The sequence below is a fragment of the Macrobrachium rosenbergii genome, chromosome 52 (assembly GCF_040412425.1).
Source record: "Macrobrachium rosenbergii isolate ZJJX-2024 chromosome 52, ASM4041242v1, whole genome shotgun sequence".
Lineage (NCBI taxonomy): Eukaryota > Metazoa > Arthropoda > Malacostraca > Decapoda > Palaemonidae > Macrobrachium > Macrobrachium rosenbergii.
This window is the reverse complement of record NC_089792.1, coordinates 11,597,931-11,625,187: the sequence shown is the minus strand read 5'-3', so window position 1 is coordinate 11,625,187 and position 27,257 is coordinate 11,597,931. Positions and strand designations below refer to the sequence as shown.

Genomic DNA, 27,257 nt, shown 5'->3' with positions numbered 1-27,257 from the left:
TCTGAACCCTTTTAGGGTTCTTCTCGGGCTGGAGTGCTCAGCACAGGACAGAGGGGGATCAGTGTGCCCTGCAACTTGATGGGGTAATGTATTGCCCCTCTCTATCCCAGGCCTTTTTTTTTTTTTTAGTAATTGCTCATAAATATACCCAGGAATTGCTGTTTGGTTTTAGTTCTTATCTTTTATGATAGTATGTCAGCTTTAATTGTAAATTTTGCAAATAAAAGTGCAAAGAAATATTAGAAAAAACATGTGTATTTTCTCACAAAAGTTACTGCATCTCAACATCTCAGTAAAATCTTAAATATTTTGCAACAAAAATACTCAGAATTTGTTACTGATTTTAGTTCTTATCTGTTATGATACTGTTTGAGCTGTAATTATAATTTTACAAATTATTATTTTAATATAATTAGAAAAAAACATACATAACTTGGTAAAATTAACAAATTTTTACAAGTGTCTTGTCAAAGAGGCCTCACACAGGGTTGTAAATACAGTTAGTCACTTTCAATTTTGGAAGGTAGGCATATCTTTCTCTTTGAAATTGATGTGCTTTTTCTTAAATTGGGGCCAATTAATCGTTTGCCTGGTCTGGGGTGTTTAATAATATTTAGCCCATAATCTTAAGGGTTAATGGATTTTTCTACTAATCTGGGACAAAACCCTTCTTGATTTTATAGATTATAATATTCTGGTTGTTGTGTCCAAGCTGGATCTTACCTGCTTATTGATTTCTGTCTTGATAAAGTAATGAGCTTTTTATCTGTGGGTTACAACAAACAGTGATGATTTTGTTGCCTGAGTTTAGTAATTCTTAAATGCTTAAATTAACCTAATGAGGTACCTTAGTCCTTACTAAATTTGATAAAACCATGAGGGTTAGTTTCAAGATGTTATTTGCCTGATGTTTTACAATTCATTATTAAGATTTTTCTCAAAACTTGATTAGATGGGATGTTACTGATTAGGATCAGTTATTCAGGAAACATTTTAGACAACTTTTACAACTGTCACCAGTTTTTGGATAAAGGGTTTTTACTGTAAAAGATAAATGGGTTTTCAAATACTGACACAGTACAAGTTTTCAACACTCAGGTCAATGGTGTTTATGTGTGTGTACCCATTATCTCCCAAATTATTTCTTTGCACAATCAATATTATGTTTAGAAGGCAACTTCAGCTTTAGTCAAGGTGGTGAAAGAATACAGAAAATTTTGCACTGATATATGCTTTTAAATATCTTTTGAAAAGGATTTGATGTACAACCAATTTTTTTATCATTAAGGTTCAAATCACTCCACTTTCTGAGGTCTGTACAATTTGAGAATAATCTTAAGTTACAAAAGAAAAAATTTCTACACTGTCTTATTTTCAATTAACATGATACAGAGCTAGTATTATCAAGTTTGTCTTATCCTGTTTGTTCCACAAAATCACCAGAATTTGTCCATCAAAAAGGAGATGTTTCCCACAAACTGTAGACCCCAATCAAAGATGTAAAATTATTAATACCAGTTTTAATCCTGCAGTAAAGGCAACAGTTCTGCCTTTGGTCTACAGGTACTCCATTGATTAAAAGAACTATTAACAAAACCAGTTTCTAATTTTCATTTTAAATAATTCAGCACAATTTGTTTGTGCTGATTTAAGTTCTTCGGCATTTAACAACTAAGGTCATTGATGCCAATTTAATTTAGAAACAAAATTTACATGAAAACTATGGGAACAATGAAAAGAAAAAAAACTTAATATGTCTTCTTATGTAAGACCTTTTAATGCTTTTAAATACCAAAATGTGATGAATAACTGCAGTTTTACTATACCAGCCAGTCTCTTTCAGGTCTCAGAGAGAAATTCTCCTAAGGTCCTTAAGTCTTGTTAATAAATAGCAAATGTTTAATAGTCAAATATAGTCAATCATCACTGAATGTTTTCCATTTACAACTAAAAACCAGTATGTGAGGCAGGTATGATCCATCCTTGACGACAGAGTGCAGTTTCCAATTTTAATGGCTTATTTGCTATCCTTTCAAAAAATATTGACACTAATAATCATTTTATTTTGTTCTCACTAATTTATTCCAAATTCCAACCAGTACCCCTAACAAGAATGCCATTCCAGTGTGTCTGGGCATGATACAGTGACATTCTTCTAACCTCAGCAGCACAAGATTTGCACCTGAGTTTATCTTTGATTGGCAGTAACCAGGAAACATTTAATTACTTTGATTTTTGCAAGTAATTGACCAAGCTACCAAAATTTAAGTTACCAGTATTGCAGAAATTGGACTATTTTTGGCGCAAAACATCTGGGTCCATCAGATTTCTTTGAACAGGATTAAAACCAAAGGCCATTAATCTGAAATGAGGTTGTGCACTCACTTCTTTTCTAGAATTACACCTGGCTTAGTGGACAAGGGGTTGAAATGGGAAGTCCCATGGTGTTAAGAAACTTATAGTTTCCTACCTAACTGAATTATGATAAATCTCATCAATATTTTTAATGAAAATTACAAACTTAACAACTTTGAACTGTTTTAACTTATCAGGTTCATAATATGATGAAATGCCTGCTGCAATTTATTTCATGAGCATTAGTTTTGGGGTCTTACAAACCGCATAGAGTTAGCAGTCCCTGGTTATCAGGAGGGTTCAGTTCTGTGGGGTGTGATGATAACCCATCTCGCCGCTAATCGAAATTTTTTTTTTGGCGATTTCCGGAGGTTATCGTGCAAAAAGCACCAAATTCTGGTTATCAGCGCCTGTTAGGTTTGTCCAGTGCTAATACCCAATTATGCCATTGCATGAGCTGGTTATTCCAATTTTGTTTGTGAAAATTGCCGATTTTCGTCGCTGGATTTTGTTTGAAACCGTTTCGCTTTTAATGGAGCAAACGTTAACTTGGGACTGCCTCCCAATCACAGAAAATGGTTACAAGACAGGATGACATATGACTTTGGTGGCATCCCTTTAATACCTACAAAGACAGGGATCTAATAATATTTCAACACTTCAGTTATCCAACATTATTTATTGAAACTTGCAATCAAGAATTTTTAGCAAAATAGCTTTAAAGAATTGCCATGGTAGGGCTCATGGTCTGTAAGTTATAAAAAGCTTTGTACATATATTATTATTTGATAACTTTTTGCAGATACTTCTTAAAATGAAAGAAAAAAAAAAAAGTGCATTCTTCTGAGAGATAAAAAGCTGTATGTACAAACAGCATATAGTGAAATTTTATGTTTTTCATGTTTAACTGGGGAATGCTTCGTTGTATGTGCAGTATTTAGATAACCCTCCAAGAAAGGAGACTCAGTATGATACGGGAAAAAATATTAACAGGAGCAAATACCAAGTTTTCATCATGAAGACTAACAGAAATGTCATCCAAACTCCACCTTTATTTCTGAACAACCTGCAACTTCTGACTGTTAAGTGACATCTCACACAATGGGTTCTTGATGGCACTTTTAAAATAAGAGGGCTGCCATTTGTATCAGCATATGGTTGTTTCATGGAATACAAAACAACGGTTCACATTTTCACTAATTCATGCCACTAACTCATGTACATAGCAAGTCTGATAAAATAGACATGTTTTTTGTTGAACTTTGGTATAATCATATCTATTAAAACTATTCTATGTCTCAAATTCTTCAGACTGATTAACTGATACCAACAAATTTCATTGTCTGCCACCACTCTGCAAATGAGAGGAAAACCTCATTGTGGTCCTCTAGGAACTATAAAAACAAACATTAAAGTATCTTCTTACAATGAATCTGGGCATTCCTTAAAACATTTTTAGTTTACCCATTTTCTGGACATTCCAAAGTGATGCATTTCAAAACCACACTTCCAAACAAGGATTTATCAAAATAATGATTCTGGAGAATCATACCTATCTGATAAAACTAATGATGTGTTTACATAAGGATGTAAAGAGCTTTTCAAAAAACTGCATTAAATCTAGGATGAAAGAAGATAAAACTAACATGTGTTTACTATAAGGATGTATACAAGATTACCCTGCTTTGATAAATCTCTTTAAAGAAAAACAATGCATTGTAGTAAAATATTGAAAGGTTCCCTACATTGCAAGAACAAAAATTATTTCCCATAATCACCCCCAGAGATCTGAGAAAAGTTTAATTATGAACAAGACAAGTACTTTCAAACCAACAGTATTAATATAAAATTAATTATTTATTCTATATCAACTTTCATGTTCACACTAGAATTTATACATCATCCGGAAGCTGGCAAATAAACAAAACATAATTAAAAATATTAAAACATCAATATTTCTCTTTTGCTGGAAATCAGTTTCTGAAAAACTTTATTCAAGAATAAGACAAGGAGAAATCACACCCCAATTTCACCACATCAGTTGTAAAATAAACCAGTCTGCTTAATCCACATTGCACTCCTTTCCAGGTGGTCTAGTCGGCTCAAATGCTACACCACACTTAGTATGACAAAACCTCCAGCAAATGAATGATAATCCTTTTGACAGGATTTTTTTGATTAGCCTTTTATATAAGTTGTACACTGCCTGTCAATTCACCTTTAGTAAACCTCACTGATAAAAAGATAAAATATACAAACTTCTTCATTACCAAACAACACAAAATTTGTGTATGGTGATATGCTGCACCATCATGAAGGACTAATTAGTAAATTTATATTTTATTTTACATCAAGGGTTTGGCATTAACTTCTAGATCCATACTTCCATGTGTCTATTTTAACTTAACCTGCAACCAAATACTATATCAGAATAAATCATCAAAATTAGTTATAAAACAAAGAAAAAGAAAGATGTATACCTCTTTTCTTGACTAGTACCACTGCTCATATGGTAACATTATTTGGTAAAAGGAACAACTCTCCATTTAGGTGTTGGGATTTCCTTGTATTCTAACTTCTCCACATGCCTGTACAAACCCCATACTATATGGAATCACAAAATAATTCTGATGTCAGTAGGCCTTTTTGATTTCTGAAAAAGAAATTTCATTTCAATACTTGTTAACCAATTAAAAGGTATTCAAAAATTTATAAAAATTCAAAAATTACCTTATGAATATTCCAAAAATTTTAGATTTATGATTTTTCCAACTATCAACATGAAAATCATACATTTTTCAGTTACAGTACCTGTTTAGGGTTTTTTTGGTTAGAACTAGAAGATTGTCATTTTGGGCTGAGGTGGTCAATAGGTGCTGGATTGCATTGAAGGTGAAGAATGAGCTACTACCTGAAAACTACTTGTATCATCATCTTCCAAGACCTTTTCTTTTTATGGTTACTGAAATACAGAAAAAAAAAAAAAAAAGTTTTTATGGAATAAAACAATTAGTTACAAAACCCATCAATCAATAAAGCCCACATTTGTAGTTTGAATATCCACACAGGCACTCCCAAGTCTTATGGACTGTCTAGTCATGTACAAGCACCTTTGACCCATCAGTAAATGGTGACAAATCCTCACAATGCTTTGCATGGATTGAAATGACCACAGCAAGACTGAGGAGATGGAAGGTGGGCAATTTTTTTGTATGATCAATGGGAATGAAACCATGTTTTGTTAAAAAAAAAAAAAAAAAAAAAAAAAAATCCATCAATGGGAATGGAACCAAACTGATAATTTGGTTGGGAATGCAAAAGGCTGAATACATGACTTTGTAAGGTTCCAATGGACCCAGAGAAGAAACTTGAAGACAGAAATTTCAAAAAACAAGTCAAGTATCTTCATAAATTCTTTCCAATACCAAGAAGTTTCTCTGGGTAAATATAAAAGTATTTCATGATCTCTAAATACTGTATTACATTAAAAATGACCCACATATGTTTAAAGAAAACATGCTGGTTTTGCTGGCTTGTCGACAAGATGAGACAGGATTTCATCCTATTCTCTGGCCTGAAAAGGAATTATCCACACTCTTGGTGGTTGGATGTTTGGCATACAGGTCTGTAACAAAGAGAAATCCACAAGAGACCAGATGGTGCTTTGAGAAACTATTCCTGGTCATGTCAATCACTTTAGTGCCTAGAAGATGCCAAAGATGGTAGAATGTTAAGTTTTGGCCAAAGCTGAAGAGGTGCCTTTTAAAGGCAACTCAAAGCACCCTAGTAAAACTTGGAGTTAATTTATGAGCTTTTTCTAAAAGTGCAATTTAATTGTCAACTTTTCAGACTTTAGTGGAAACTGTCAATTCAATTTTTGAGGGTTCATCCAAGAGCACCTCTCAGACATTAGCTAGGCCATCCTATAACCTTTGATAAACAAAAGAACATATTCTTCTAGAGGATGAAACATGCAAACACAGGATTGAGTCTCTGATAACACTGATGTGTTTTCACTTACATGTACCTAAGGTAAGGCTTTACTGCCTGTGTATTTTTTCATTAGACAGCCTTCAGCCCACAAGAAATCAAGATGAGTGCATGACACAGAGGCTTAGGCTTGCCTGGTCCAAACTGATAATGCAAACATTTGGGAAGTTTATCATGGCCTTCTGTTATAAAAGACTAAAAAAAGTTACTAGATATCAATTACACTGCATTGTCTTGAGTAACATACTGACACCTAAAAAACAGCATTATAAACATTATGGTTATAATCTTATTCACGGCATTAACATCACATATATTATGAAGAGCAATAAAAATATGTTGCAAGCTGTGACTCTGTTAGACAAAAAGCTGCCAATAAAAGTGGCTCCCTTAGCATCTCAAATACCATCAAAATTATTGCATTTATAAAAATACTAAATGGAAAAAAATTTTGGACATATGAATTACACCAAATTCATTGGAGACAGGCAGAATAGCTTGTTTTCATGAAAAATGAAGAAATGCCATGCAAAGGTAAAACCACTTTTTGTGTATACAGGGTTAACAAAAAAAAATATTCAAACAGTAACAAACAGTGTAATGAATGTTAATAAAGCAAGAGAACTTTACCATTTGCTAAAACCAAACAAATTTTTCATTACTGAGTTAATAACCAGTGTAAAAAAATATATAACATAATAATCAAAAAAAAAAAGCTTCACTTTACTACTAAAAATTTACTTTTTGGCTATTCTGAGACTGTGTCTACAGTAAGAATGAAAAGTCTGGAAAGTCATTCAAATTGCAAATCTGTCTCTAATATGAACAGATGGGACTGAATGACACAATATTTGAAGCACTTTACACTTTCTGTCCAAGTTCTATAGAATCATCACAAAATAGTAGGTACCCCATTGTTGATCATCATCAGGACAAGAGGGCACACTACTATTGATAACGACATTGAGCAGCTAATCTTTTGGATGAGTCTCCATGCTCATCACTAACTCTTAAGTTTCAACGGTGACTCTCTTAGTCCCCGCAGCATTTCTAGAAGGAAAAATGACTTAAATTAATATTCTACTCTGGTTACTTATATAAATATTGGTTTAAAGACACCACAATTATCTGTCTATTACATGATTAGAGATCCACCTGAATGATTTATTCTGAAATTATTTGAAAATTGGTTTTATAGAGCTAATAAAGACATTTGAGCTTGTAAGATAAACCTAAGACAAAGTTTTCAACATGCCATTATGGCAACTCATGTTGTTGTGTTAAACAGCTGAATTGACTGTTTTACAAATAACATTTAAGCTAGACATATCACCAAATTTTTAATCTAATAAAATATAGTTTTGTAGGAAATAAAAATTGCTTTGACAAACGATGAAACATTTTTCTGGGCACATAAAAAAAGGTTGTTTGCTGTCATTAAAAATATATAAAAAAAACTTTCTGAATTATAAAACCAAAATTTTCCTTTCAAAATGCTAATGTAAAAAATCAAAGAAGAAATTTGGAAAGAAGAGACAATTTGTTATGTCCAAAACTGATACAAAGTTCAAAAACGAACAGTTTTGTTACTCTAAAGATACTATTACAATCCAAATTTAAATATATCTGATTATAAAATTCAATTTCATTTATTACAAGGAACCCATCAATATAAACACAGAGCTAAAATTAATTTTCAAAAGGACAACCTCATTCCAAACAAAACATTTGAACTGTTCACTACAGTCTTAATGCATTACCAGCTAACAATTTAATCAAAACTTTTTGAGCATTTATTAGACAGCCTTTAAAAATTACAGTGTCTCACATGCTTATCCTACAAAACATGAGGTCTGTCCGTTACTCAGTATGAAGAAGCTAAAATTACTGAACAATAAAAATAAACTGGTTAAAAAGTAATGGAGAACTGAAAATTTTTATAATTGGAAACAAATTTACAAAACCCTGGGAAAATGAGGTCATTCACCTGACTATTTTAATAGGACAAAAATGGTATTTTCATTATAAAATAAGTTTTTAAATATACTTACCTGGTAGTTACATATATATAGCTTTATCCCGCCGATTAAATACAAGGTGACGGCAGAAATTCAAAATTGCGGGTAATCGCCGATAGATGGTCAGGTGGCCATACCTGAGCGCCCTCTACCAGGTAACTAGAACCATTCCCAATTGTCCTCAGAAATTCCATGCCCCTGTTCTCAGAGGGGAGGAGGAGGGACCTTTTGAGGATATGTAACTACCAGGTAAGTATATTTAAAAACTTATTTTATGATGAAAATACCATTTTTAAATATCTAACTTCCCTGGTAGTTACATATATATAGCTGATTGACACCATTGGTGGTGGGTTAGAGAACCAAAACACCGTTGGGAATTCGTATAATTACTAAACACTAAAAATTAGCTGTAAACATACTCTGGTTCTTACCTGATAAGGAAGCTGGCTTCATAATTATCCTGCCTCATTCGCCTGCATTCCTTGAGAGACCCAGCGACCCATCCAGGGGGCTGTAGAAAGTCTCTATGGGGCTGTCACACGGTCCTCGACCTTAACATGACTAGACCACCACCCTTGCTATCCTGGCATAGCCATGGACAAAGAGCTGACCACCTGACCCACTAAAATCACTAAATAACACACTCCATAAAACCTAACTTAGACTTGCAACCCCAGACTGTGGAAGGTTGCAACAACCTTCACAGACAACCTGTGAGTTCAAATCAAGAAAAAGGCAAGGGTATAATACAAAAAAAAAAAAGGTTATAGGGTAGAGGCAGTAGTACCCTCTCCAACTACGGCGCCGGAGGCAACGTGACGGGACAGGGAACAGCAATCCTCATATTGGGTCTGTACTTCTTTCAGGTAACAATCTGAAGATAGATTTTTGAGCCAAAAAAGTCGCTTCAAAATCGATTTCATAGACCTGTTGTGTCTATAAGCCATCGGTTGCCACAGCTCTTACCTCGTGCGCTTTGACTTTGAGGATTGGAAAGCTTTTCTCGTCACATTCTTGGTGAGCTTCCCTTATTAAGTCCTTGATAAAGAACGCCAGTGCATTCTTTGATAAGGGTAACGAAGGTTTCTTCACTGAGCACCAGAGGTGATCTGTCTGACCTCTCATGTTTCTGGTCCTTTGTAGATAAAATTTTAGGGCCCCTAACTGGACAAAGGCCTCTCTCTTTTTCCTGTCCTACTAAATGAGACAGCCCTGGTATGGAAAAGATCTGGGCCATGGTTGAGAAGGGTTCTCGTTTTTAGCGAGAAAACCAAGTTGAAGTGAGCAGACTGCATTTTCCCCATTGAAGCCTACTTTCTTGCTAAAGGCTTGTAGTTCTCTACCCTCTTGGCTGTAGCCAGCGACCAGGAAAAGGGTCTTCTTAGTGAGATCCTTCCATGAAGCCTTGTCGAGAGGTTCAAACCTATTCGAGGTTAAAATTTTAGGACTACGCCCAAGTTCCAAGAGGGGGTCGGGTTGTCCTTCCTCTTAACTGTCTCAAAGGACCTTATGAGATCCGTGAGGTCCTTGTCTCCCGACACGTCAATATTTCTGTGACGGAAGACGGAAGCAAGCATGCTGCGGTATCCTTGATGGTAGATACTGCTAGGTTTCCTTGGAGTTTTCAAATGCAGAAGAAAATCTGCCAGTTGAGTTAGAGAGGTACTGGAAGAGGAAATGTTGTTTTTCCTGCACCATTCCCTGAAAACGCCCCACTTTGATTGGTACACCTTGAGTGTGGGCGTTCTCCTCGCTCTCGCGATGGCTCTTGCAGCTTCCCTTGAAAAACCCTTCGCTCTTGCCAGTTTTTCGATAGTCGAAAGGCAGTTAGGTTGAGAGCGAGGAGATTTTGATGGTATCTCTCTATATGTGGCTGTCTGAGTAGATCGTTCCGACAAGGTAACGATCTGGGGTGTCTACTAGCCACTCCATCACCTCCGTGATCCATGGTCTCATGGGCCAAAATGGAGCTATCAGGGTCATGCGGGCGTCGTTCGACTCTCTGAACTTCTTCATGACTCTGTCTAGGATCTTGAATGGAGGAAAAGCGTACATGTCTAGTCCCTCCCAATTCATGAGGAAGGCGTCCACCGCCACTGCTTCCTGGTCTGGGACTGAGAGCAGTAGACTGGTAACCTCTTCGTTCTCTGTGTCGCAAAGAGGTCTATTGATGGTTCTCCCCACAGATTCCAAAGCCTGTTGCACACATCGTGATGTAAGGTCCATTCTGTGGTGAGAACCTGTCTTCCTCTGCTGAGAAGATCCGCTCTGACGTTCTTCTCTCCCTCTATGAAGCGGGTGATCAGAGTTAAGTTGTTCGTTTCTGCCCACAGCAGGAGATCTTTGGCTGCCTCGTAAAGGGAAAACGAACGAGTGCCACCCTGTTTCTGATGTAGGCCAACGCTGTGGTGTTGTCTGCGTTGACCTGTACAATCTTGTTCTGGACCTTCTCCTGAAAGTGGACTAGTGCAAGATGAATGGCCACCAGTTCCTTGACATTTATATGCCATTTCTTCTGATGGTTTTCCATAGACCTGAGATCTCGCCCTTCCCAGCGTTGCACCCCATCCCATGTCCGATGCGTCTGAATACAACACTAGGTCGGGGTTCTTTTGTTGAAGTTCGAGGCCTACTTGAAGTTTTTTGGGGTCGTTCCACCAACTCAAATGTTTTTTGATTCCCAGAGGATCGGAATCCACGCCTCCAGATCTTGGCCTCTTTTCCAATAGCTTGACAGATGGAACTGAAGTGGACGTAGATGTAGTCTTCCCAGGGAGACGAATTGTTCGATCGAGGAGAGGGTCCCCAGCAGACTCATCCACTCCTCGCCGAACAGGTCCATCTCCCCTAGAAAGAGCTTCACCTTTTCTAAGCAATCTAGAATGCGTTTCGGGCTGGAAAAGCCCGAAAAACCACTGACTGAATCCTCATCCCCAGGTAGATGATGTCCTGTGAAGGCGTTAGCTGCAATTTGGCTAGATTTACTACCAGACCTAATTGTTGCGTCAAATTCATTGTAACTTGTAGATCCTCCAGACACTTTGCTTGCGATCTGGCTCTGATTAGCCAATCGTCCAGGTACATCGAAACCGTATCCCTTTTAGATGTAACCAGTGAGCTACGTTCGATGCCACTCGAGAGAAAACGAAGGAGCCGTGCTTAGTCCAAAACAAAGTGCTCTGAACTGATAGGTTGTCCCGAGATGCACAAACCTCAGATATTTTCTGTAGTTTGGGTGAATTGGTACGTGAAAATACGCGTCCTGTAGGTCTATTGAAACCATCCAGTCTTCCTGTTTGGTGCCTGCTAGGACTGACGAGATGTCTCCATGGCAAACTTGACTTTGCTTACGTACTTGTTCAGTGGACTTACGTCCAGAACTGGTCTCCAACCCCCCGAGCTCTTGGGTACCAGAAAAAGTCTGTTGTAAAAACCCTCTGACGAGAGGTCCTTTACCTCTTCTATTGCTGCTTTTGATAGCATCTGGGTCACCTGTTCTTGAAGAGCTGCTGCTTTGCTCCCCGAGTAAGTAGCTGTCAACTCCAACGGTTCTTGTGAAAGAGGGGCTTCCTTAGGAAGGGAATCTTGTATCCTTCCTTCAAAACTTCGACTGTCCATACGTCCGCTCCCCTTTGGCTCCACTCTTGCCAAAAGTGGGATAACCTGGCTCCCACTTGTGTCTGGAGGTTGTTGTGATCATTTCTTGGATTTGGGTTGCTGCTTGGGGTTCTTACGGTTGTCCTCCAGCAGCCATTCTCTGACTTCCTCTCTAAAGGGCTCTCCCTCTAAAGGGCTGACGCGTTGGGGAGGAGCTTCCTTGTCCTTCCTGGCTAAAAAGTTTGCCGGAAGAACTTTCCTAGCAGTCCTTGTGATCAGATCTTGCGTTGATTGTTGCGCCAAGGGCTGCTGATAAGTCCTTAACCAGCTCTGAAGGGAAGAGCTGTTTAGATAAGGAGCATACAACAGTTCAGATTTCTGAGCTAAAGTCACTCCAGACGCATACGAACGAACACAACATAGCTCGTTTCTTGATAACACCTGCTGTGAAAAGGGCAGAAAGTTCGACCGACCCGTCCCTCACAGCTTTATCGAGACAGGCAATAAGGTGCATTTGCGTGTCATTCTTCTGATCTGAAACCTCTGCAAGAGCTGCAAGAGTCCAGTCCATCAAGCTGAAGACTTCAATAGTTCTGAAGACGCCTTTCAGCAAATGATCCAACTCCAAGTGGACCACAGAACCTTGGCTTTAGTCATGGCTGTTCTCCGTGAAGAGTCAACGAGTCTGGAGAAGTCCCCTTGGGAGGAGGCAGGAACTCCCCAAACCGAGAGCTTCCCCAGTCTCGCACCACACGCTGGATCTAGAAGCCAATCTTGTCGGGGAAAGGAAAAAGTTGTCTTTCCTTGTTCCTTCTTCTTCAAAATCCAATCATTCAGTGTCGAAAAGGCTCTCTTCACTGATTTGGCCAACACTGTCTTTTTGAATGAGGAAGACTTCTGGGGTCTACCCATCAAATATTGGGAGGGAGGACTCCGAGGTACGGCCTGATGAAAATCATTAGGAAATAAGTCCGCCAAAAGAGTAAGAAGTCTTTTCAGATCAGCGGCATGAAGAGTTTCTTGAGTTTCCTCTTCCGAGATTTCTTCCAAGGGATCCGCTATTTCCGATGTCGAACGAGAGGGGGAAACGTGTGAATCGTGCTGCTTGCGTGCGTCACGCATGCGTCCAACTTGCTGCGAGGGAGCTTCGCGATCCTTGTTCCCTCCCGTCACTCGTGCGGCTTGTAGCGGGAAGGGCGTCTATGAGCGCTGCAACTTGCCGCGAAGTTTCTGCGCTCTTGCTGGTTGTTAGCGTCTTGTTGTTCTGATTCTTGCCTTACCCTCTTCTTGGGTCTGTTGACGCCCTTAGATTCCTTCTTGTGTGTTTCTTCTCTTAGTCCTTGCGACTTGTAAGAGTCAAAAGAGACGCAAGGGACTGCTGGACTTCCGACAAGAACTTTACTTGAGGTGCCGCTTGCTGCTGGGAAACAACTGGAGATGGCACTGCACTAGCTTCCACAACTTCGGAGACTCTAGCTGGGATCTTTTGATGAAGAGGTGGTGACGCAGCTTGCGACACGTCCCATTCTGGGGGAGGGGGAGAAGCGTGAACTGAAGTCATGTATACGTCTTCTTCCTCCGACGAGCTATGCGTCTTACGCCTCTGTTTAGGCGCAGAAACGCCGTCTTCTTCCGACAGGAATCTCTCTGGAGAGCTCCATTTGCTGCAAGAGGGTTGTTGGAGCGGGAAGGGGGACCTGCGTCTCTTGATAGGTCTAGACTCTTGTGACTGACGCCAACCACGTCTGGGTCTTGCGTCATCCGAGGAAGACGAACACGTCCTCATCTCGCCTTTCCTGCGGCGAGGGGGAGCGTCCTGGGATGCGTCAACAGGATCGCCGAGGACGTCCGCTCGTTGTTCAACGTCTCTCACCTCCCTTAGCCTGTCGGCGTTCCTTCTCCCAGGGGTTGGGGAGCATGGAAGAGGTCTAGGGCTAGGAGCGTGACAGACACGAACGGACGCACCCTCCACTGCACTAACACTGTCACCGAACTTTTGTTGCAAACTATGCACTGCCCCACATCACTTCCCTATCCAAGAAAGGGATTGTACAGAAACTCCTATGGCCGAAATAGCAGCCATTATATCCTTTAAAGACGGATTACTTACTCCCGACTCCGCAGGAGGATCGGGTACTAAAGCCCTTAGGTTAGGATCAGGAATATTAGTATCAGACAAGTTAGAAAGGACTTGACTATCAGAAGACCTAGCTGAAAGGACACTGGAAGATCTAGCTCTCCTAATTCTGTCCTTTTCCAATCGCCTCACATAGCGATCATACTCTCTCCACTCTTTCTCGGACAAACTTTCACACTCCTTGCATCTATCATCAAGTGCACACACATGATCTCTGCATTTCTTACAAACTGTGTGGGGATCAAGAGCAGCCTTGAAAGCCGGTTCTTGCATCCCCTAACACACATTCTAACAACAGGGTCAGCCATCTTGAAAAGCAAGTACAAAGAACAATTGTAACAGTCAGAAATCGAACAGATAGGCTAACAATGAGAAACGAAAAATCCAGGAAGATCCAAAATCAGCGAAAGCCATCAACAAAAACCAAACAAGTAATGGGTACTTCACCAATTGTAGTAAAGCAAACCAAAGTAGAGCGAATTTCCAACGTGTTGATAGAACGACGGCAGGGAATTTCTGAGGACAATTGGGAATGGTTCTAGTTACCTGGTAGAGGGCGCTCAGGTATGGCCACCTGACCATCTATCGGCGATTGCCGCGAATTTTGAATTTCTGCCGTGCCTTTACATTTAATCGGCGGGATAAAGCTATATATATGTAACTACCAGGAAGTTAGATATTTAAAAAGTAGATTTATTCATGAAAATTATATGAAAATACAGTAATTAGTGAGTATTTCTCAGTGAAAAATACCATGAATGAGTGAATTTTTCCGAAAAATGGCTAGATATGTTCCACAGAGAAACCCGCTGAATCGCGTGAGTCCGCGAACCATGAGAACGCGAATACTGGGGGTTTACTGTATTATGAATGAAAACACAAAACCACTGGGTAGTGGAATGAGATACAGATGCAATAACATTACAGGTGCCATCAATTTGCTTAATTAACAGGAATGAGGCAACAGATATTAAATGCTTAGATCCATAAACAGTTTTATAAAGCAAATACTCTCTTATTTTATCTTAGGTCCATAAGCAGTTTTATAAAGCAAATACTCTCTTCATTTTATCTTTACTATAAAAGGGAATGTAATTGAAAAAGACCCCTCAACCAAAACATTATGATCTAGAAAATTTTTTTCAATACTTACTCAACATTATTCTTCCTTTCCCTTCTTTTTTACTCTTTTTATTTTCCTTCTTCCGTTCTTTATCTTTCTTTTTCTTTTTCGACTTTCGTAACTCCTTGTTTGTTCGGTTCACTAAGGGCTGAAACAGTTCTTGCCGAAGAACCTGCCTCTGCCAGTCTGTTGTCTTAAGCAAAGCATCAAACTGCTCAGACAATGAAACATCTGAGAGGAAGAAAATAAATTGATGTCAGTACCCCCTTACTTTGGAACTCCTTAAAAGATCTACCTTAATTCTTACAAAACAGTTGGGCATAAGATTCCTTACTAATTACAGGTAATCAAGCACTGCAACATCAAGTTGACAACAATGACCATCCTTTACATAAACAAATTACAGGACAAAAAAAATGACTTCTGTGAAAACACTGCACTGATTATTATCGAGTTCTGTGCATCTCCATTCCCATTTCTGACAAATTTTATATCACTAGAAACATTCTAATGTCACAAACACAGTTATGTGATTTAAAATTTATCTACATGCTTGAAGGTTCTCAAAAGACTATAGTCAATTTTCAAAACAGAAAGTTAAATTTCCTAAAATTAAAAAATTATTTATAGCAGCTTCCATAATCTTAATATTCTTCTCTGGAAGAACTGTGATGATAGTTCTTACCAATGCAAAATACAGATAATTTCTTGCCTATGCTAAAAAAAAATACCTACTTTTTGCTAATCACAATACAACATATTTCAGGTAAGTACAGCTTTTTAATAATTTAAAGTACACATAATAACCTGTACACAGAATGAATCAAGCTCATTCACAGTACCTGTAGGTTGTGTGAGTACAGGATGATAAGTAGGATCAACTCTTGCACGTCTTTCACTGGATGGCTGTGTGTCTGATCTGGAGGGCTGCAGGGGACAGCACTCTGTAAGCGTGTACACAGTACACAAGTCAAAGGGGACACACTTGCACTGCACAGCAGGAATTCGCCCACCCCGCCCCGCGTCTGTGGCCAGCACAGAGACCAGCTCCTGCCCTCACTAGCCGTCTTCTTTTGATCGTTCGTACACCCTGAGTACGCGCTGATGTATAGGAAGTATCAGAAACACCCCCGCCAACACTATCTTCAACTCTGCCATGGTATCCGTTTACAGTAGTCCGAATAGACGCAGACAGGCACGTAAGGGCAGGATCGTGAAGATCAAGGTGAGCTGGGTCACGTAAAGTCAACCCCTCCACTTACTCCCTTCTTCAATTTGAACTGCACCTTTGGTATTTCTTACATGTCTGCAAAACAAGGTATTCACATCAATATAATGCATCAATCTAAAAACAAACATAAAATACAATACTTTAAGAAACTGAAAGATTGAGAATTAACTGATGATCACTTCCACCCATCTGGGGATTGATAGGGTATTACCTCACTGAGTGCCTCCCAAGTGTGGGTTTACATACTACAGTACTAGCAATTACTGAAGGCAACACTCTTGGATCTGAGTTCAGGACTGCACACAAGGTGCAAGATAAGAGTTCAACTTATCAACTGTATCACAGTCAATAAAATGTCCAGTGGCACTATACCTTGGCTCACTCAGTAGGATATCAAGGAATTAGTCAAACTTATGCTTGAATAAGTTCACAGGTTTTATGATAGTTGACATACAGTGAGGTAGACAATTCCAAAGTTAAGAAGCTAAGAGTACAAATGATGTACAAGCCACACCAGCTGAATTATGACAGAAAGTATGCTGAGGTTGAGATCACATGATACAATTCTAGAGTTGTATCACATGATACTATTCTAGGGCTGTGGTGGAATCGAGATCATCTGATACCATTCTAGGGCTGTGGTGGAACTGAAGGACAAAGGTTTCCAGTTTTAATGGGCAAGTTGGTCAATTTGGATCCATGCCCACTTCGATTTTGTCGATGTACATGATTTTGAGAGTATACCAGTTGCTACTTGGTTTCAATGCCCTCAGTCTAGTACAGCAAGGAAGGTCATGCAACCTTTTTTGTCAAATTACAAAGTCCACCCCTCCAGCTTATTTGACCACTGTTAGTTGGGTGAGAGAACCTTCCTGGTTTGCAGTAGTTTTTATGAATATATTTTCCTATAGTCTACAAGTGCTAAGATTTTATGTGGTTTTAAAACAGTAGCTAGTCATGGTTTGTTTTCAGATACATAACAGATGTAAGACATTATATTCTAAGGCCATACCAATGAATACAAGATGAACTTTAACTTTAGGTAGCCATTATTCAATTTATTTTGGTGAAAGGACGAGGCAAAGCATCCATGTCTTATCTTCATCTTCCATGTTTCTATCTCCTTTTTTTACTTCACATCATGCCTATTCCTCATTTCATAAATCTTTTTCAACACTTACTCTTGACCTCTTGCCATGTGCCAATTTTGGCATGTGTCCACTTGGCACAAAAACCTTACCAGGATGTTTAAGTCCCCACTTCCTTTCTTGAATTCCTAAATCTAATTTCTGTAAGTAGAAGTCTTAGCCCTTTTCTTTAGCTGGATGCAAAAGCAGGTCTAGTTCATTATCTTGAGACGAAGTGCTCTTGTGAAAGTGATGGATGTCATCAAGGCTATCATTAATCCTTGAAAAGAAGCCAGGCCATCACCTAATTGCTAGGTCCAACAGAGGTAGAAATAATGCAGGGAATGAGCTGTGCCATAACCTTTCAAAATTTCTCTTTGCCATTCTGGTTTGGGAGCCCAGTACTGCTTTGCTTAACTTCACTGGGCTGAGCCTCAAAGTTGGCCCCCAAGGATCTTCCTCCAGTAACAAGGGTTGGTAGATGACCAAATACAATTTATTCAAAATAAATGTTAAACTGCTTCATGCCCATTAGAGCTGCAGCATCATCACCATCATGATACAAAACTGTTGCGAACACCAGTGATAACTGCAACTTCAACTCGTTACATGGAGTTTCACAGACCTGAATGCAGTCCCCTTTTGCTTTTCTGTATACAGTAAACTGAACCTGCAAATATTAAAAGTGTTCTATTCTTGAAAATATAACATTTTTAGCCCCTTGGTTAGATCAACATCCAGTTATTTGATCAAAGATCAAGTTCTTCAAAGTATGTGCTTATACGTAAATCTTTTAAAAATACTCGAGGTACTTGCATCCATACTCGAAGTCAACATTAGGTTCAGGTTTGTGTGGGATAAAACAATAGGATATTTTGCATTAGTTCTTTTGAAGTAGTGAAATCTCTACTTATTGATGGGCACAGATTTTTAGCTGTTTTTGGGTGAAAAGGAAGATTCAGTAAAGTCCCGATACTCTTGTCTGACTCAGATTTTCTTCAAGACAGATTATCTGCTTCCATGGTGGCAATCTTCTCACCACAATGAGACTTGCTTACTTTCTCAGCAATTCATTTATTAGTGCCCCCCCCCCTAAAAAAAAAACTGCTTGCACAATATCACAAAACTATTTGTATGATTATTCATGCTGAAGCAAAAGAGATGGGACCTAACATACTTTATATAAAATAAGAATAGACTTAATATTGACATATGCAGTATTGCCGACAGTACAAAATGCTTAACATTTCTACCTTTTAAGCTTTGAGTACATAAGAAAAGGCAATAATCCACTTTGCAAAGGTGACTGACTTGAATCTACTCATACATATAATGGTCACTCTGTAAAAACAGAAAAACAACAAATACTTAAAACATCCCTTCAAATTCAGGTAATTATGCATGACATTACCATTTACATCAAGATTCCTTTTAATCATTTTGTACTGTTGGCAATACTGTATATGTCAATATTAAATCCATTCTTATTTTGTATAAAGTATGTTAGGTCACATTCTCTTTTGCTTAAGAATGAATAATCATACAAATAGTTTTGTGATAATGTGCAAGCAGGTTTTTTTTTTTTTACTGTATATGTCAATATTAAATCCATCCTTATTTTGTATAAAATATGTTAGGTCACATTCTCTTTTGCTTAAGAATGAATATTCATACAAATAGTTTTGTGATATTGTGCAAGCAGGTTTTTTTTTTTTTTACTGTATATGTCAATATTAAATCCATTCTTATTTTGTATAAAGTATGTTAGGTCACATTCTCTTTTGCTTAAGAATGAATAATCATACAAATAGTTTTGTGATATTGTGCAAGCAGGTTTTTTTTTTGATAATAAATTAATTGCTGAGAAAGTATGCAAGTTTCATTGTGGTGAAAAGATTGCCACCAGGGAAACACAATCTGTCCTGAAGAAATTCTGAATCAGACAAGAGTATTGGGACTTCATTGAATCTTCCTTTTCACTCAAAAACAGCTAAGTTCTGTGCCCATGAATAAAAACTTGGCAAGCTTAATTCTACAAATTTCTAACAACAAATGATGCATCCTCCAGCATATTTTTGGAGCTTAGCTTTTCGGGCAAGATAAGTATTTCCTGTTTGATCCCAAACACATTACCAATAATGGAGTCGGTTCCCAAAAGAAATGAAAAATGACATGCCACTCTACACACAATTAATGCATGTTCTGTTCATGTTACTGTTATCGTCTCTATATCAACAGGAATTTCTATGTACTTTCAGATACTGCAAAATCTCCAATGTTTTTCCAAAGGAGAAATTTAACTTTCACCTTAAGACATTTCTACTACATCTAAATATACAAAAAATGCATAAATAAATAAGTAAACATTAATAGTTGCACACATCCCACAAAATCAAAATGACATGTCAATGCAGAGTAATTCAAACTTTCATCACGAAACTTTTGTATAACACCTACACATTCACAAAACTTTATAAATCAAAAGTAAAGTAGTAAATATTTGCAATTATACACATATCCACTATAATCAAAACTACTTGTCAAACACAACAATTTCATGGTGAAGAAAATAAACACTATACTGTACAATATGATTCGGTAATCACTTGTTAAACATTAGGCTACAGATGGAATAGAATAGAATATAGAGTTTAGGCCAAAGGCCAAATGCTGGGACCTCTGAGGTAAATCAGCACTGAAACTGAAACTGACAGTAAAAAGGTTTAAAAAGGTTTAGCAGGAGGAAAACCTCACAGCTGCACAATGAATCAACTGTTACGAGAGGGTGGAAAGTACAAAGCAAGAAAGATTATGAATGGAGGTACAATAATAGGAATGCAAAGGGTTGCAGCTAGGGGTCGAAAGGACACTGCAAAGATCCTTAAGCAACGCCTACAGTGCACCGCATGAGGTGCACTAACCCCTTATGGGGGCTTTAGATAGAGATCGAAAATTTATTTTTTAGAAGCAAATACTGTATCTCTGACTCAAAATTGAAAACTTACGCATAAATTTTATGTTGCTGAAGGATTCTATATTCGAGGTCTGCAATCTGAGCCTGTAGCCAAGTCCATCTCGAAGCTACCCACGCTCTCGCACGACAATACCGGTAGTATGCACGATCCCTCCTGCAAATAAAACAATATTTAATCTTTTTATTGACAGTACAGTACTAAGCATAAACATAATGACTCACCATAATTCATAATTCTTTATATGTGTAAACATAATTTCAAGTCCTGAGAGAGAGAGAGAGAGAGAGAGAGAGAGAGAGAGAGAGAGAGAGAGAGAGAGAGAGAGAGAGAGAGAGAGAGAGACTTTACATATTATAACGTTTATTTGAACCAAGAGAGCCACCAAGTTATATAAGGCTACCTTTCAAGGCAGATCACCTTATCAGGTTTCTTGCCTAACCAGCTACATTAATATGGCTGATTATCCTACACTACACTTTTAATTTTAAAGACTTTAGAAGATTTATCTCTCACACTGAAATATGTGTGGATGGTACAGTTTAGCTTATGCAATGTATTATATGGAATTATGGTTAGTTGAGGATATCTGGATTGTTCCAATACAGGGTCTTTGTTACTTATTTTGTCCCTTATTGGAGGGCCAAAATTTGAGGCATCTTTCAAACTGAGGGGCTACTACAATACATATACAATCCCTCTATTCTTCCATATTTCATTGCCAAACCAACTTGCTTCCTTGCACTTTTTCTAGTGTGAACATGTATGAATAATCATAAGCATAAATAAAACAGCACACAATGCAGAGGGAACATACAAAGTGAATCAGACCTCTAACAGGTGAGGTGAGGAAAATACAATTCAAAATAACTTCTGTTTGATCATGTATGATGATGATAGCGACTATAATGGCAAGTAGTTTGGGTAGAAAAGCCTATGCGACAAAGGGCTCAAGTGAAATTTGACAAACTAAAGTGCTCTGTTTAAGGGAGTGTTTCAGTAAAATAGTTTTATGAGATTTATTTTACAGTGAGTGCTAGGGTTCTTATTTCTGTGGATTTTACTGGTCTGATTGACTTAGGAGAGTCTGCACTGGCTACACAAGAATAGGTTGAGATTCTGAGTGTTCACAAAGGCTGGACAATCTTAGGCTACAATAGTGAGGGTAGACCAAATTAGGACAGAGGATATTTACTACATTACACTGCATTCACACTTTTCAGAAAGCCCCATCCAACTAGGATATACAGGTCCAAATAACTGGGAGGTTTCTGTAAGACTAAAGTAGTTCAGATAACTTGAAGCTAAGGTAATAAAAACTGAAGTCTATGTCAGAGAGAGAGAGAGAGAGAGAGAGATGATGTCCAGCAGTAACTGCCTCATCAGTTGCCTCATTTCAGACAAGTTAGGCTTTTGCATTCATGCAAGTTCCCTACACCCCCAGATATCGGGTCTACAACCTTCTGACTCTTTAGAATGAACATGGTTTCCCCTGCTAAAGAAAATTAAGATAAAATGTTTCCCCATCATTCAATCTTTTCTTTACAAACCTAAACTCCATAAAGGTATTTTTGAATCTCTCAAGGAGGCACCTACGAAGAACATGGTAGCTCCACACCTTCAGATAACAACTGGACACACACAAAATCCCCAACAATAGGGAACAAGTGAATATCCATGAACAAACTACTTTTGTTATAGATGAAAGATTACGAATTATTAATACCAAAAACAACCACCTTACTGATTCACCAACTTTCTCCACAACCAAATCTCGTCTTTTCCCAAAAAAGTTACTCTAGAAACAAGTTGTTTTTGTTTTTATCAAAAGTGCGTGTGGCTGCATAGCTGACCTATGAAATACTGCATAGTATTTAGCAAGAATTTTATGATTACAAGAATATTACGAGAGAGAGAGAGAGAGAGAGAGAGAGAGAGAGAGAGAGAGAGAGAGAGAGAGAGAGAGAGAGAGAGAGAGAGAGAGAGAGAGTCACGGTATTTTTCAGGTCTTCCTAACCACTGACATACCACAAGAACTCAAAATAATAATACTGCAGAAGGGTAAACACAACACAAACCTCACAAAAAAATTTTGAGCAAGATAAGAGGGACCAATATGATCAACCTGAAATAAAATTACATTTTTATAATAAAATATTTTTATATATACTTACCCAGTAATTACTTAGCTTCGAGTTAGAAACTCTTAGTTAAGTAATGACTGGGTGAGTTACTCATATAAAACCTGAGTTTACAATACGGGGATAAAAACTTGGCGTTAAAGGATGTGAAAAGAAAAAAGTAACCATAAAAAAATATATCGCGTGAGTAATTCCCACTTTCATCACCTCAGTCACATTCAAGGCAAGAGGTTTACCATGGGCGTTGCAGTTGCTTTGAGGACCAAAGTCACTTCCCATGGTGGTTACAAACAGCGTCCAATTCAGCTACGACCAACTTCAATGAGGATTCATCCCACATTTACCAGTGACGTCAGAAACGAGCGATGTGAAATCTCTGTGGCCTCGTGTGACCGCAAGAGAAGACTCGAGCTTTGAAAAGCAGAATGCGTCGAAGGGCTGTATTTTATTTTACTTTTATGGAGACACTTGAGTCGTGCTCACGGCAGGTCGACATGATTGCAAACCACCATAAATTGGCTACAATCTAACAATACAACTACAAACTAGTAATTCAATAGTGAAGAACTCGATATTCAAAGAAAAGTGAGCCAATATTTTCTCTCATTTTCCAAACGTAGTGCTTTTCTTACTAAAAATTACGAGGCGAGATTCTCTGTATAGTAACTTCATCTAACTCTTATCTCAATGTACCAGTGACACACTCGATTGTATGAAGGTGTAAGCACTGATAAATGAGATAAAGTCCATATAACACGTGTGTCTGCAAAGACACACAAAGGCATCGAACTCACTCTCTCTCTCTCTCTCTCTCTCTCTCTCTCTCTCTCTCTCTCTCTCTCTCTCTCAGTTTTCAATTGCATCAAAACCTTCGGCTATTTTCAATTCATTTTCTTCGGGTCTTGATCGCTTGGCAACATTGCCATGTTCAGTTTAAATCTTATACCTGATAATACTGAAGATTTCTGAGAAAATTACCCAGCAGTACGTAATACCCATTTCATTATTTTTTCTTAAAACTGACCGGAAGTCGATTGTGGAGATAAAATAATACATACAGTATGGACAACTTCAAAAAAATGATTTAATGTCGTTAAATTCTCCTAGCACTTTCCACGGTTCTTTTGATAAACGACAATTCCCACATCTTTTTGTAAACTCAAAACCACAATCACAAGCGTACAAAAGCGATGATCCCTCGAGGTAATGAAAATAATCTTCAAAAGGCTAAGAAACATTCTTGAACTTCATACACGAACACTAAAGTGTACAAGATTTTCTAGACGTACAGTACATTCAAACCACACTACTGCTGCTTCTCCTACACAAAATATTGCCACGTGGCAACTCTCCAGTGTATCACGAACCAGCTGGTAACAGTGGCGGGGAGCGTGCTGCGTGATCTATAGGCGTACTACGGATACTACGCAATTTATAATTTACACAAGTGACGTCGTTGACCTATGCTCCCGCTCCGTAGTAATTCAAGTAGACAAAGGGCAAGTTGCTACCGATTATATTTCTTTACCGAGGCTTTTTCTTCACTAGAAATTATATTTTCCGTGTGTAAGTGTAATATTTTATATATATATATATATATATATATATATATATATATATATATATATATATATATATATATATATATATATATATATGTGTGTGTGTGTGTGTGTGTGTGTGTGTGTGTGTGTGTGTGTGTGTGTGTGTGTTTCCAATATCATGGGTGAGTTCTGAGAATAACGGCATCACGGTCGCTCCCAACAATATTTCAAGTGCATAGATTTAACCCCTGACCCCTGTGCAGCCAACTTCCGCAACATTAACTACTTCACATACCTACATAGAAAGCTCTTTAGTAGTACGTCACAACCACAACACAAAATGCGCCATTTTCTTCTCTGTTTACAACACGGGACTTCCTTCCCCGTACCCCTTTAATATCGCCTTTCTAGCGCTGCGCGTCTTCTCTCTTCCTCCTCCCAACAAATTCTGAATTATACATTTTCGTCAGCCTACTGTCAACATACCTGCGTACATCATGTCTTCTCATGCTATATATTCTATGCTAGGCAAACAATTCAACCCAACATCATTTTTTAAATTTAATTTCCAATCAACACTGCCCATTAATAGTTGTTTCTTTAACTTTTTGCATAATTCCATTCATATTCATATAAACCCGTCTCAGATCCCTTTTGTGCAAATGGAGTCCACCATCGAAAGTTTGTCGTTCTTAACAACTTATCCTTTATACCATACATCCTCAACATATTCTACAATGCTTCTACAACTATCCCAAGAGATTTTTTCAAGGCAAACGTATTCCGTGTACAATTTTTCCCGTTTACTTTTCATCTCTTCGTGTAATAATTTCATATAAACGCGATACACATACCCTGTCTAAACCCACATTGGACTTCTACCAATCACTTTATCATGTGTTAATTTCTCATTTCAAAACCTACTATAGTCCTCACTTGATGTAACGAGTAATACCAAAGCCTATGATCCTCCCAATGAAACAATTCCTTTGGCCCTTTCATTCAGAAACTTACAAAACCACGGTCAGTCAGTCAAACCACTAAACTGAAACATCCCAATCTTATCAACTACTGGTGTCTTTCCGCTCTCAGTCTCGCGCTAATTCCCGCCCTTACGTTCTCAACAGCCAATTCCGTATGTGTTCTCGCCCCTACACTAACTCTTTCCAATCATGTGTCATTCAGACCACATTCAACTGATTTGCAAAATACTCACTCCATCATCCCAGGCGAATGCTCACTTCCACAAGCATCTCTCCATTTGCAACGTTTATTCTGAAATACGTCTCTCTCTCTCTCTCTCTCTCTCTCTCTCTCTCTCTCTCTATCTCTCTATCTATATATATATATATATATATATATATATATATATATATATATATATATATATATATATATATATATATATATATATATATATATATATATATATATATATATATATAATACCATGCTGAAAAAATGTTAGTATTCTGCTTACCTTCTCTTCTCTTACTGTATTACTTGCCTTCCTCTTCTCCAACTTTCCGCTTGACTACCCACCCACCCTCCAGCATATGACCTTTTTATGTCGTGCACTTGCACGTAAAAAATCATTTTTTCCACTAGGTCTTTCTTTTCACATCCTACAACTCAAACGTTGTTAATCTCCCGTCCTACATTTTAACAGACAAAAACACTCACAGCTAACCCTCCAACTTCACCATACTAGTCTTTTACTAATTCTGCCTCTTTGTCTAAACCCTAGGTCCTTAATTCATCCATTTTCTACTTACAGCCATACTCACTTCCTTTACTATATTTACTGCAAAATTTGCATCATTTCCTCTCTACCAAATAATGATCAGATATACCTCCAGCCACTGTTTTTCTCCACTGCATCCATGAACTTGCTCTTACATCCACTCAGATTTAGTGAGGCAAATATAACGCATACTTGTGTGTATAATAAAGAAGTTATGCCAGCGTAAGTATAACACAACACGCACATTTTAAAACTTGAATTTGCAAACTATTAGCGTGATATGTGATGTTCAAAACGAATTAGTAATTAAAAATGTTATTAGTCTCCTTATTCTTTCCTGAATAGAAAACCTATAAACCACACCTCAATTTACGGGTATACAATAACGGTATATTTGTAAGTATGTACAGTATATATATATATATATATATATATATATATATATATATATATATATATATATATATATATATATATATATATATATATATATTATAGCCGCAAATAGCGATAGTTTATTGTTAAATAAGTGGCGGCCGACAGGGGATATAATTAGACTACACATAATACTTGACAGTCCACGGACAAGCGGTGACTGGAAATCAATACAGGTCAGTGTTGTGGTGGTATTTTCTTTTTATTTTTCTTTTCCCCATTTCCGGATGAAACGTGAAATCGCTTGTAGCCCGTTATAAAGTGTAACTGCCACAGACATGACATTTTATTATATTATATTGTGTGTGTGTGTGTGTGTGTGTGTGTGTGTGTGTGTGTGTGTGTGTGTGTGTGTGTGTGTGTGTGTGTGTGTGTGTAAGTTATGTCACCTAGAGCAACTGACTTTCTTTATACTAAAAATATTTAGCCACAAAAATCACATAATATCGAATTCACGTTGCCTTAGGAATAACTTCCACTGAAGGGGAATTACAGTTGATAAGTTCGTCTGCACACCCAAGATTCCAACCTGCGTTTTTGGCTTAGGCAAGAGGGAGAGCAGACTAATTTGTTCAACTATCACGTGACAGTTCAGAATCAAAATCATCCCATCTCCACCATCATAACTGGTTACTAACTGCGAACACCTGGTTAATTAAAATGTTTATCACTGATACACACGTGACTTTTTTTTTACACGAATAAATACTAAGCTGGAAATCGCTCTATATCGAATTTACTTTACCTGGGGAATACCTTCTGTCCAAAGGTTGGAAATAAAAAAGGGGCTGATTTAGATTCAAAAGCAAAGAACCCGAATTCGGATTCTCTAACCTGAAG

The 27,257-nt window shown here is 37.8% G+C and overlaps 1 protein-coding gene across 1 annotated transcript in view; it reads right to left on the bottom strand.

Annotated features, from left to right (window-relative positions):
* LOC136833686 (KAT8 regulatory NSL complex subunit 1-like) overlaps positions 1 to 27,257 on the bottom strand; it is a 281,243-nt gene that overhangs the window by 128,360 nt on the left and 125,626 nt on the right. Inside the window, 1 exon segment of the mRNA XM_067095876.1 lies at positions 20,587 to 20,709. Coding sequence (XP_066951977.1) covers positions 20,587 to 20,709 — 123 coding nt within the window.